This window comes from Aulonocara stuartgranti (genome assembly GCF_965226115.1).
Source record: "Aulonocara stuartgranti genome assembly, chromosome: 5".
Lineage (NCBI taxonomy): Eukaryota > Metazoa > Chordata > Actinopteri > Cichliformes > Cichlidae > Aulonocara > Aulonocara stuartgranti.
The window spans coordinates 35,354,622-35,367,089 of record NC_138943.1 but is presented as its reverse complement, the minus strand read 5'-3'; the positions used below and the strand labels follow the sequence as shown (position 1 = coordinate 35,367,089).

At 40.8% G+C, this 12,468-nt stretch overlaps 1 protein-coding gene across 1 annotated transcript in view; it reads left to right on the top strand.

Annotated features, from left to right (window-relative positions):
* The window catches only part of efcc1 (EF-hand and coiled-coil domain containing 1), a 20,591-nt gene extending 8,123 nt beyond the window's left edge, over positions 1 to 12,468 (top strand). The window contains exons 3-8 of the mRNA XM_082533574.1: positions 7,508 to 7,656; positions 8,105 to 8,240; positions 8,623 to 8,779; positions 10,834 to 10,992; positions 11,472 to 11,541; positions 11,703 to 12,468. Of these exons, the coding sequence (XP_082389700.1) occupies positions 7,508 to 7,656; positions 8,105 to 8,240; positions 8,623 to 8,779; positions 10,834 to 10,992; positions 11,472 to 11,541; positions 11,703 to 11,836 (805 nt within the window). The 3' untranslated portion in view covers positions 11,837 to 12,468. The remainder of the gene's footprint in view (positions 1 to 7,507; positions 7,657 to 8,104; positions 8,241 to 8,622; positions 8,780 to 10,833; positions 10,993 to 11,471; positions 11,542 to 11,702) is intronic.

Here is a 12,468-nt window from a genome sequence, read left to right as displayed (position 1 = left end):
TGCTCTCGTGGGAGTGGAGGCAGGTCGACGATGATGGGGGAGGGGAGGTTATGTTGATGAAAAGTTCACTTCAGCGCCATGCTGTAATAAACACAGGGAGGACTCTGGGTGTCCTGGCTCTAACAACAAGCAGCTGGACTACCTCCCACCAGCCGAAAGAATGGCTTTCAGCTTTTGCTAATACAGTGCAGGATGCTATTAATTACAAAAGTCATGACATAGCACAGTAAAACTCTTTGTGTGTGTGTGTGTGTGTCTTTAGGGATCAATGATAATTAGGGTATATTATATTCCAACAAAAGAGCATTTTTCACTGTCAATATCAAATCAATAATACATGTAGCTCTATAAATGCATTTGTTGCTCCTGGCACATACATGTACTTTATTGAATTTCCCACATTAACATTATGAGCTCGTTCCAGGTCTAAATTTCATTTTGGCTAGAGATCAACCAGAAAGTGCTTTTTGATACATGAATCTGGTAAAAGAGAGTGAGAAGGAGAAATTGATCAGCCTCTCTATCGGTCCCGCTTGTAGAGTACTTCCTCCAAAATGATAAAGTCTGTTTTAAGTTTCCAGCAGATGTACATGACTAAATTCTGCCTTGATTCTCCAGCTGATTTATACCATACCCACGACCTCAGTTTGTTTCTGTTTTCTCCTTTTTTCTTATGAAGTGACAAAAAAGCTATTAAAGGGGACATGTGCCCCAGATTTTTGTCCTTCTAGAGCAGCTTTGTGTGATTGATAGTTCAAATTAATCCTTATTGTGTTTTACTGGGCCTTGGTACAGGCCCTCAATTCATCCTCTGTCTGCAACACACCACTTTCCACTCCATTTAAGCCAACTTTCATTTGACTCGCTGCCTCTTATAAACCTACATTTTGAACAGCAAGTGGGAGAGGTGTCTTGGTTTGACATGAATGTAGGTGCCATGCACTGTCAGTTTGGACATTTGCTTCCTGCTGTTGGGTACCGGTGCAGTAGTAAATGGTCAGCCTTTTCACTGCCAAGAACATACTGTAGATTCGTTTAGTTATAGTAAACAACAGTAATGCTTTTTGAAATTGTTACTGACCATCTCTGCAAATGACTGCCAGCCCAATAATATTTCTTAAGATGAAATAAATATATGAGGTGAAATTATTTTTTCAAACACTGGAATTTCCCCACATGCAATACTGTTCACACATCTTGAGCACGTTACCACTTATTGTTTTTTATTTTACTAGGAAAATTTTTACTAGCAAAATACATCAGTATTTGGTATGACCACCTTTATTCATCAATACAGCCTGAACTCTATTGCTAGCTTTATAGATGCCTGTAGACACTCTCTCCTGACCTCCTCCAGACATACTGATGACGATGATTTGAACCAAAAATTTCAAATATGAGTTCATTACGCTATAAAATTGGTTACAGCTTATTTTCAGTCCAGTCCTTGTGCAGTTTTGTATACCTCAGCTCTTCTCTTTGTTGCTTAACTGTCACTGAGACCACAGTGAGGCTTCAGTGAACAGTAGATGGATCAACCAAAGGGCCAAATGTGTCTCTCGGTTCCTATATCAGGTGTTTGTAGCTACTTCTTACAGACAAGACTTTTGGATATTGTTCATCTACTGTAGATAGTTTTTGTTTGTTTGTTTTTTAGTGCTGATTCTTCTTCTTGGCCTTCTACTGTTATCCACACTGGATTCTTATAAGGACGGTGCACACCATATTGAGAGATTCCAAATTTTCAACTAATAGCTCTTTGAGAATCTCCTTGTTGGTCCAAACCATGTTATTTCTGTCTAACTGTGTTGTCTTTGGCATGTTTTATTGATTCACCTAAAGAAATGGAAACAAATGATGTGTTTTGTGACAGGCTATTAACAGTTTTCTTAGATACAACACTGATTCATCCTTTGACTTTGTTACCTTTTTATGTTTTAATGATGGACAGATCAGTGTTAAGTGGCTTAACAAAACAGAAGTAAAAAAACAACAACATTGTACCTCACCATTTTCAGAGCAATTGACTGAAATGAGTGAAAAACGGTGTCAAAAGAAAAACAATGAAACAGCTTCAGAAAGTCTGGGGAAGTACTGCTTAAGAAAAAAATCCCAATAAAGTCTGAAGAAATAAAAAAAAAAAATGCCTCAAAACCTTCGCACAGTGCTGTATAATAAAATCTGCAGCATCTTTTTTTTCCTTCTCTGCCTCTCAACAAAACACATTAATAGTTATTTTTCATTTTGGCAGGTCAGACACATCCATGCTGGCCGATTGACAAGAATAATTGCTGATCAAATTTTGACTATGTCTGCTGCATCCCACAGACTAACCACTATCTGGGACGTCTGCCTGGACTCCTTTCAGGTGTCTCTACTCATCCAGTTGGAATTCCCACATTCAGCACTGCCACCACCAAACACTGTCAAAACATGTGATGGAAGCTTTCTTTAAACAGAATAAATCGCCTGAAAAGGCACACGTAGATGCAGATGCAAACTAAGTGAAGTAAACAAAAGTTGGGGAAACAGAGAAGAGGGACAGGCGAACAGTCAGGACACAGCAGACAACCTCAATATTGGGAAACAAGGCAGTAACCTCCAGAGTTGAAAATGAAGCTACTATGGCAGTACTATTATTTATTTATGTATGTATGTATGTGTGTGTGTATATATATATGTATGTATGTGTGTGTGTGTGTGTGTGTGTGTGTGTGTGTGTGTGTGTATGTATATGTGTGTGTGTGTGTGTGTGTGTGTATATGTGTATATATATATATATATATATATTAGGGGTGCAACGATACTCATATCGATATTGAACCGTTCGATACAGTGCTTTCGGTTCGGTACGCATATGTATCGAACAATACAAAATTTGTAATTTATTTGATCAACTTTCCTTCTGACGATGCTGTCTGTGTTGAGCGCTCAGTGAATCTGCGTTCGACTACTCCGCCTAGGCTGCACTGTTGAGCGCAGATCCACTGAGCGCTCAACACAGACAGCATCGTCAGAAGGAAGAGCGCAGGGCAAGCCAGCGAGACAGAAGTTAAGCTCTCCTTGCAACATGGCAAACTGAACCTCCCCCACCCTCATTCAGATCTGGCGTTTGGAATTATTTTGGTTTTCATGTGAGGTATGACCCTGAAGGTAAGCGCGTCATGGACTAAAGTATAAGCATGTATGTTGGATGTGCCACGCAATGCTCAATTACATGGGTGGGAACTAGTGTTAGCGCAGTTAGCTCGTTAACGTGTTGGCCGTCTAGCTCCACGCACGGGGCGATCAGGGGTAGCTCGTTAAAGGAGATTGCCGTGTTGTGGCGTTAACGTCATTTCAACGAGATTAACGCTGACAGCACTAGTGGGAACACAACGAATATGACTGCACATTTACGCCGACATCATTCTAGTGGAAAGACAAAAACAACAAGCATGCTACTAACTTTAGCCGAGTCATTTAGACAGCCGTTAGCACATGATTCTCCTTATGGGGACCTGATATGTTTAATATTGTGGCGAGCTCAGACAAGGTGGAGACGGAGGTGTCGTTTGGTCTTGCTTCCCGTGAGCTAGCCAGGGAGCACAGCCGTTTATTGACATCTGCAGAAGAACACTGCCGCTAGCTAACTGCTCAGCACAGCAACAACAACAACGCCACACAGGGCGCCCTCTGACCCCGGAAGGACACACCGTCGCAGCGAGAGGGCGTCACCCGTCACTATGGCAACATAAACAAAACATAACTGTACAAACAGAACCCCGAACAGCCCTGACCCGCTACATAGCCCCCACCTAAGGGGTCAGTCGTCCCCGACGACCCCATTAACCCACACAAAGTCCTGCAAATGTCCAGGTGCCTTCTTACGGAGCACCGGCCGGTCACGACCGGCGGGGGAAAAGTCACTCGGGTCAGAACATGGGGTGCCACCATCATCCCACTTCTGACACCAATGTGGCGAGCTCAGACAAGGAGGAGACGGAGGTGTCGTTTGGTCTTGCTTCCCGTGAGCTAGCCAGGGAGCACAGCCGTTTATTGACATCTGCAGAAGAACACTGCCGCTAGCTAACTGCTCAGCGCGGCAACCGCACAGCAACAACAACAACACACAGGGCGCCCTCTGACCCCGGAAGGACACACCGTCGCAGCGAGAGGGCGTCACCCGTCACTATGGCAACATAAACAAAACATAACTGCCCTGACCCGCTACAATATGCTGCTGAGAATATAGCCCAGAAGAAGCGTATAGTATAGCTTTTATTTTGGAAAGAGACATTTCTCTGTAATAAACTCTCTTTTCCAAAGATGAGTGATTCCTCAATCAGATACAGGGCTCGCAAAATCGCTAGCCCGACGTCCCGGGGCTAGCGATTTTTCCAGTCAGGCTACCAAAATCTATCTCTGCCCTGCCCGTCGGGCTATTGTAGGAAGGAAAAATATATGTCAATGCTTTTGCATTCTTTCGGAAATGTAGCTGGCTAATTATGTCATTGGCATCGATGAGCCACTGTCAATATGTGACATATTGAAATCGCGTTTGAATTTGCGCTTGTTTTTTGCTTTCACTTTGCAATCGTGCGAACTGTTTTATAGAGAGCGACAGCACTGATTGGTGAGTGACGATAATTTGTGCACCAATTCCTCTGACATCGTCTTATCAATCGTTAGCTTACACTGCAAACATGACAAGTGAAATCTCCCGCAGCTTAAACATATGAGAGGTTGATCGCGCAGAGAATCGCTGAGCTTATGTGAGTGCGCGTGTAAAAGCAGCAGGATATATATTTCAGTTCTGCTGAGCCAAATAAGACAGGTCAGGGTGAAGAAGTGACAGCCAAAGAAAAGCTTACCACAAAACGGAAAAGTTATGACAAATCAGACTATAAGGCAAAAAGAAAGTGCAGCTTTATGGTTTCATGGACAAAATAATTTCTGTGGCTGCAATATGACGAGCTAAATAACCAGGGCTGCACATAAGTGGTCCGCAGGTGCGCATTCGCTGTCAAAATAAAAAACGCGCACAAGATAAGTTGCAACACGTGTTTGCGTACATAAGATTTTTCTGGAGGAGGACAGACATTTGTTTAGAACTCTTAAAGATGTCGAAGAAGCTCCTTTAAGCAATTACTTTGGTGTTCCTCCACCTCCAAAGAAATGTCAGTAGGAGTCCGAACCACAAAAGAAGCGCGTATTCTCGGAAAAGTGGTTGCAGGAGGTGAGCTGGCTTCAAACAAATGATGAACGCACAGAGATGTGGTGCAGAATGTGCTGTGAAAATTCCACTCTAGTGGACAAAAACAGTGCTTTTTATATGGACGCAAACGCGCGCTGCAACTTCTTATCTGGTGCGTCTTTTATTTTGACAGCGAATGCGCACATGCGGACCACTTATGTGCACCCGTGTAAATAACATAATGTTCTGCCGGGTGTGTTGTTGGTTTTCTCTCGATTTCTGAGTCGACAAGCGCCTTTGTTACTGGGACCAGTCATTTTAAGAAAGCCCCCATTAGAACCCATGAGAAATGCAAGAAATGCATTATTGCTCAGTCTGCAATATCTTTCAGTTCATAGAAATTTCTGTTCAATTAGAACCAAGTATTTGAGTTGATGATTGTAATTTTTATACAATGTTGTAATTTGTTTTTCAACAATTTTTTGATTAATGTTTTGTTTCCTTTACAATATTATACTTTAATGTATAATATTATAAAGGAAACAAAACATCAATCAAAAAATTGCTCTCTTTTTTATTCGGGCTACTTAAATTTATTTTGGGCTACCAAAAACTGAAGAGCCCCTGCCCGAAGGGCTACCAGGGATTTTGAAATTTTGAGAGCCCTGAGATATATTTATTTTTTTAATTACTTTTGTTTCAGCAACAATAAATTTAAAAACTGTACTTTTGAGTTAAAATATATATTTATAATTTTAATAAATGACAAATTAAAAAGGCATGAACATTTTTTTTGTATCGAAAAAATATCAAACCGTGACACCAAAGTATCGAACCGAACCGTGAATTTTGTGTATCGTTGCACCCCTAATTTATTTATATATATATATATATATATATATATATATATATATATATATATATATATATATATATATATATATATATATATATATATATATATATATATATATTTTTTTTTTAGTAACTCAATTCAGATAGAGTGTAGGGTGTCTCCTTTTTATTGACAAATGTCCTCACAAGCAGTTGCAGCTAGCTGCCTGTTAAGCCTTACTTCCACTAGTATCAGTATCACTATGTTACTTAGTTACTTAAATAGGAGATATTGATGTCGGTGCATGTTATATGGGTAGTTTGTGGATGCAGCCTGCTAGCTGACTATATTAACATCAAAGTCCTGATCCTGCGGCTGTGGCCTACTGTTAGCCTCCCTTTAACCGTTGCCAATTAAAGTGCAATCAGTCACATGAAGCCTGTATTTGAAAAAGCCTTCCACCGTTTTGCTTAAGAGTCCGAGTGTCTCCACAGCAACCAGTTGAATTTTGTGTGTGTTCTTGTCTGTGCTGGTGTGACTACAGCTGCTCCTTCTTTCTTCCAACGTGGCGCCCTCTATAACTTAAACACGACTCTCTGATTGATTGCCTGAAATCTTGCTAAAGTTAACAAGTGACTTCAGTGGTTTCTCTCCAGTGTTGCACAAAGCTAGAGTAATCCACAGATGCAGAGCATAATGTCATCTTACAGCAGGGTTTGCCTTGTGCCAACAGGATATAAGCATGAGTTCTCTGTGACTCTTAAAAAAATTAATTGTTTTTTCAGAGAGTTAGGCTGCTGAAACACTTTCCGAGATTTTCTCTCTGCTTTTTTTTTCTTGGGCAAGACATCATCATCTGGAAACACTTATTCTGTGATTTATGAAGGCCCCCTATCGGATTTCCCCCAACACAAAAGAGCAGACAGCAGAAGAAGCCTAGAAAATTCAAACCATTACAGAACGATTGATCCGCCCAAACTCAGCCTCAGTCTTTTTTTTTTTCAGGAGGGAATGTTTGAATGTGATCATGACATGAGGAAATATGTGAAATATACACTAAAGGTCTTACACATCTTCTCCTCTGCAGATCAAAAGAAACGTTGCACTTAAAAGTCTTGCATGCTTTACCTCACAGCTTGCAAACTCCTGCTAACTCCTGCACACTTAGAGTGGCTCTCTACCACTGACCCACTTTACTGTAAAAATGCCTTAAAGATACAATGTCTGGCTTCAATTACCCCACCCAGATTTGGCGTACAGCATCACAGGCCTCCATAAAATTATCATGGCGGTTGTAGATGTGGCGTAATACACACTCCCTTGTGTTACATGATATGTTCTCTTTGATGTTGGCAATTGGTTTGGACGGAACTTTTCTCATCTGTGCAAATGTGACGAGCGGTTTTAGCCCCTTTGGCCACTGTCAGCTTACATGCAGCAGCACATGTGACTATATTTGCAAAAAAAAATGCTGAACTCGCAGCGCTTTCTTTCAGGTCAGAAGTGTCGAAACTACAACTCCCAGGCAGCACCAGTGCAGAGCAGCAGCTGAGTGTCAGCAGCAGGCCAGGACAGAGATGCTGCCTGGATACCCAGCACGACCGCTGTTCCCCGACAGGATGTGCTGTAACGACTCCAGACAAGAGTAAGACAATATTGAATATTAAAGTACAGAATGTTTTTTCTGATACTAGCCACTCATGTATGAGCTTCAATGCAAGTCTAAGCAAAATAAATACTGAGCTTGCAGGTAAGGTAATACTTACCCCATTTTGAAGTGGTCATCATATTCATTAAATATGCTTATACACGCCTATGTTGTTTTAAGGCAACAAACTACACCACATTTTAATTCACTTGTACCTGTAGCACCAACTAACATATATATTTATACTGGAAGCTTAACTCTGCAATATTAGAGAGAGAACCCTCACAGTCTACTGCTGGCAGGTACTTGCTAAGAGTGGGGGGGGCACTGTACAATTAATTTTTGTTAATGAAGACCTCTGGCTAATACCCTTTGCAATGATCGCAATAACAGTTGGTGATGATGATGATGATGATAACAATTATGTACTGTATGTATTGTCCAGTGGAGGAGCAGCTGTTTCGGTCAGTGGAGGGCCAGGCAGCCTCTGACGAAGAAGATGACAAGTGGACTGGAGATCAACAGAGACAAGTGGATGAGGTGAAGAGGATCTTAGCCAGGCTATCCTGCTGTGGGGAAAGGTATTGCATGTTCATGTTATCATAAAATATATCATATATCTGATTGCAGGAATAAGTTAGATTATGGAAGTCTTAATCTGTTACCTCAGTAAACATTGCTAGTCACTACTTTCTATTCATCATGAATGAATGATTTTCTGTTTGGTTCTATTTAAATTAAACAGACAGTTAAAACAACATCATAGTTATATTGTAATTGACAGTAAATGCTCCTCTGGAGTTTTCAGGAAAATCCAACCTTATTCAATCATGGCAATGCTAAAAAAAAAAAAAGGTCCACAATCCAAAAGGTGATGTCACAGTGTCCATGTCCGTCTCTTGTATACAGTTTGTGGGTCGGTCTGACTGACTTTCCATCTTCTATTATATGTTCCTTAATAAGGTGCGAGGACAAGGCATTCAAAAAGTTAATGTCTAATTTCGGGAGCTCGAGAAGCGAAGAGAGCTGCAGTGCTGTGTTGGAGCTCCTTGAGAGAGTGACCAGGTTGCATAAGCAGCTGGAGCTGAAGGAAAGCCAGGCTGAGATAAACATGGACCAGGTACAACCCAACTCTGTCATTCCTCACCCTAGGGTGGGTTTCTGTGGTGCCACCTGCCCTCTGTTGGATCTATTTCTATGAAAGGTTCTGTTATTGATATTGTTCTGCTTGCCTTCAATCCCAAGCCTTTTTGTGGCTCTGCACGGTGTGAAACTAGATTAGAGATGACTGCTAAAGGTTCTTCTGAAAGTGGAGGTCTTCATAGGCTAAACCACAGCTAATGCTACAATCCTTCAACTTAAGATAAGATAACCTTTATTAGTCCCACACGTGGGAAATTTGTTCCACCTAACCAAACCACCAGGCCGTCCCACACACAGACACGCCTCCCTCTTTCTGGGTGTGGGTGTGTTTGCAGCTGTTTGCCACTGGAGCCGACCACAGAAACACTCCCCTCTTTGTTGCTCCATGACACTTAAAAAAATATAATGAATTTAAAGCCCTCTCGTCACAGTCGAGTGGTATTTTCACAACACAGGAAGACAGGCAGAAGGGGAACCGTGATGTAATGTGTTCCCAGAACATCTCAGCACTCAGAGAGGAAAAGTTCAAACCAAACAAAGTCCTGACAGCGAGGCTTTGTTTATGAGCAGGATGTGTGGGGTGAGACCTTTGTCCTTCAATACACCATGACGTAAAGGTGCACTGCAGGGACTAACATTTCTTACAGAAACCTACAAAAATGGGTTGAATTTTAATGTATTTACAGTTACAGTTGTAGGATAAAGACATGCTGTGGAAGAGAGCCAGAGATTAATAGCAAGTATGATCCAATGCAGAGAAGTGTATTAGCACATAGTGAGTGAGAAAGGTGGCTGAAGAAGAAATGCTAAAGCCTAATCTTGAAAGTAGAGATAGTGTCTGTCTCCTGAATCCAAACTGAAAGCTGGTTCCATAGAAAACTGAATGCTCTGCCTCCCATTCTACTTTTAAATACTGTAAAGTGCTGTAATGGGGTGAAATGGTACTATAAGGTCATTATTGGACCTGATTATTCAAGACCTTGTATGTGAGGAGCAAGATTTTTAATTCAATTTAACAGGAAGCCAATGAAGGGAAGCCAATACAGGAGAAATATGCTCTCTCTTTCTAGTCCCTGTCAGGACTCTTGCTGCAGCATTTTGGATTAGCTGAAGGCTTTTCAGTGAGTTTTTTGGACACCCTGATAATAATGAATTACAGTAGTCCAGCCTGGAAGTAATAAATGCATGAACTAGTTTTTTCAGCGTCACTCTGAGACAGGATATTTCTAATTTTAGAGATGTTGCGCAAATGGAAGAAAGCAGTCTTACATATTTGTTTAATATGTGCATTGAAGGACATGTCCTGGTCAAAAACGACTCCAAGGTTCCTCACAGCGTTACTGGAGGCCAAGGTAATGCCATCCAGAGTAAGAATCTGCTTAGATACCATATTTCTAAGCTTTTCAGGGCCGAGTACAATAACCTCAGTTTGATCTGAATTAAGAAGCAGAAATTTAGCGGCCATCCAGGTCTTTATGTCTTTAAGACATTCCTGCAGTTTAACTAATTGGTGTGTGTTATCTGGCTTCATGCACAGATAGAGCTGGGTGTCATCAGCAAAGCAGTGTAAATGTATGCTATGTCTTCTAATGATGCTGCCTAAGGGAAGCACGTATAATGTAAACAGAATTGGTCCTAGCACTGAACCCTGTGGAACTCCATAATTAACCTTAGTTCTTTGTTAGTTTTGGACATAATTAATTAAGTACAAAACCAACAAAGAAGTGGTCTCACATCTTGTGGATCAAAAGCACTGGAGGTCTACAGACCTAAAATAAAAAGTTGTTAGTTAGCCTCATTGTTGTACTGGGTGACATGTTCATTCATTACTTGTAATATATAATAATTTTAACTGCAATTTTTCCATTCGTTGTCTTGCCATTGAAAATGCTTTAATACCAAATCAGTGTTAATGAAAGTCCTTATATTTAAGGATGTCTTCAAAGACCAGATGTTCTTCTAAGATGAACTCACAATGTGATTCTTGATTCTGATGCCAGGAGTAACTGGTTCTTGTGCCATGTCTTCCAGATGAAGGACTCCCTGATGCAGGAGCTGCAGCAGAAGGCTGAGGAGACTGAGCTGCTTCAGATGGAGCTGCAGATGCTGGAGACAGAGAGGGTCCGTCTGTCTCTGGTGGAGGAGAAGCTCGTGGACATCCTGCAGCTTCTCCAGCAGCTCAGAGACCTGGTTAGTCACAAGGTTTTGGTTTTTTAATTGTTGAGATAAATTTAGAAAGGACGTTTTGACTTTGTAAGGATATTCAAATATTTTTAATTCATTTTAAGGCAGGAAAATCTTGCAAACAAGCATTCAATCCATCATGTGAACTGAATTTCAAAGTAATGAAAATCATTTGCAGGGTTGATAGTTGAGAGATATCCACTGATGGCGCACTGGAATTAATTTGTTCTGGTCAGATATCAAATAGGAAAACAAACAGAAAGCATTTTCCTTGCTACAGGCAAATTCTCCACATGGACATTAACTTGGGAATGTTTTCAAAATAAAAGGCAGCTTTGTGCTGTTGAGGTTTTTATACATTCTTTTGTGTTTGCACTATCCCTTGTCAAACATATGTGAAAGCTTTGCAGTTACAAGATGCAGTTTTCTCATGAAAGTGGCTGTTAAGCACCTGATTCTGTCATCTGGCTCTCTGCTGATTTCAGAACGTCTCACGGAGGTCTCTCGGGAAAATCTTGCTCAGCACTCTGGAGTCTTGCAGCGACCCGCAGCACGGTTAGTAGACCTCACACACCCAATGAAATCAATACAACTCTTGTGACATGAAACCATGAAAATTTACAGTTACTTGTGGGAGGGAGTTAAATGGAAATAAACTGAATGGCCTGTCATGTGACTTCCTCAGAAATATCACATCTGTTCTGTTTTTAACACAGGCAAGGCCCATATTCTGGAGGTGCTCAATGCCCTCTATCATGAACTTACTGCTTGTGAGATTCTGTCTTCTGGTAGACCTTTGGAAAAGACACACAGTCAGCAGTCTCTTGATGCCCTCATCATCTCCTGCTAAACAAGACTGCCTCCTGCTGGCCTCGGAAAATGCAAGCGTCTTTTTGGAGGACACTGAAAGCTCAATAGTTTTGATATATGAAGCTGATTGATGTGTATAGTGTATTATATTATGGCGATTATAAGCCTCTTGCCCTGTATCTATAAAGGGATGTTAATCTAGAATTATTGTAGCAAAGAGCTTTATTACATATAACTGAAATACATGCTCACAGATTTTTTTAAAAGCTTCTATTGCACATAAACTTTCAGGATGCAAAAAAAAAATTGTTTCATTTGAACTTTTTCACAAAAGATACGTAAATGTGAAAATTCAGAAGTGAGTTTAACTTTAACAGGACATAGTACTCAACCTCTGCTGGTCAACCTCAACCTCTGACATAACCATTCCACATCTGCTTTTTAAGATGAAATAAGCTGAAAAGATGATAGGCTACACAAACTGTAGAGAAATATGCAATCTACAGTGTATTTTACCATCTCAGGAGACCACACATGCTTTTATTTTGCAGCCCTTAGGATGCCTCCGTGTTGGGAGATAATGTGGGATCATTAGCCACTTTGTATCTAACTGTGTTGACATGGTCATCTGCGACTATTAAGCAATAAATAAAAATTTGGATAGAAAATGTA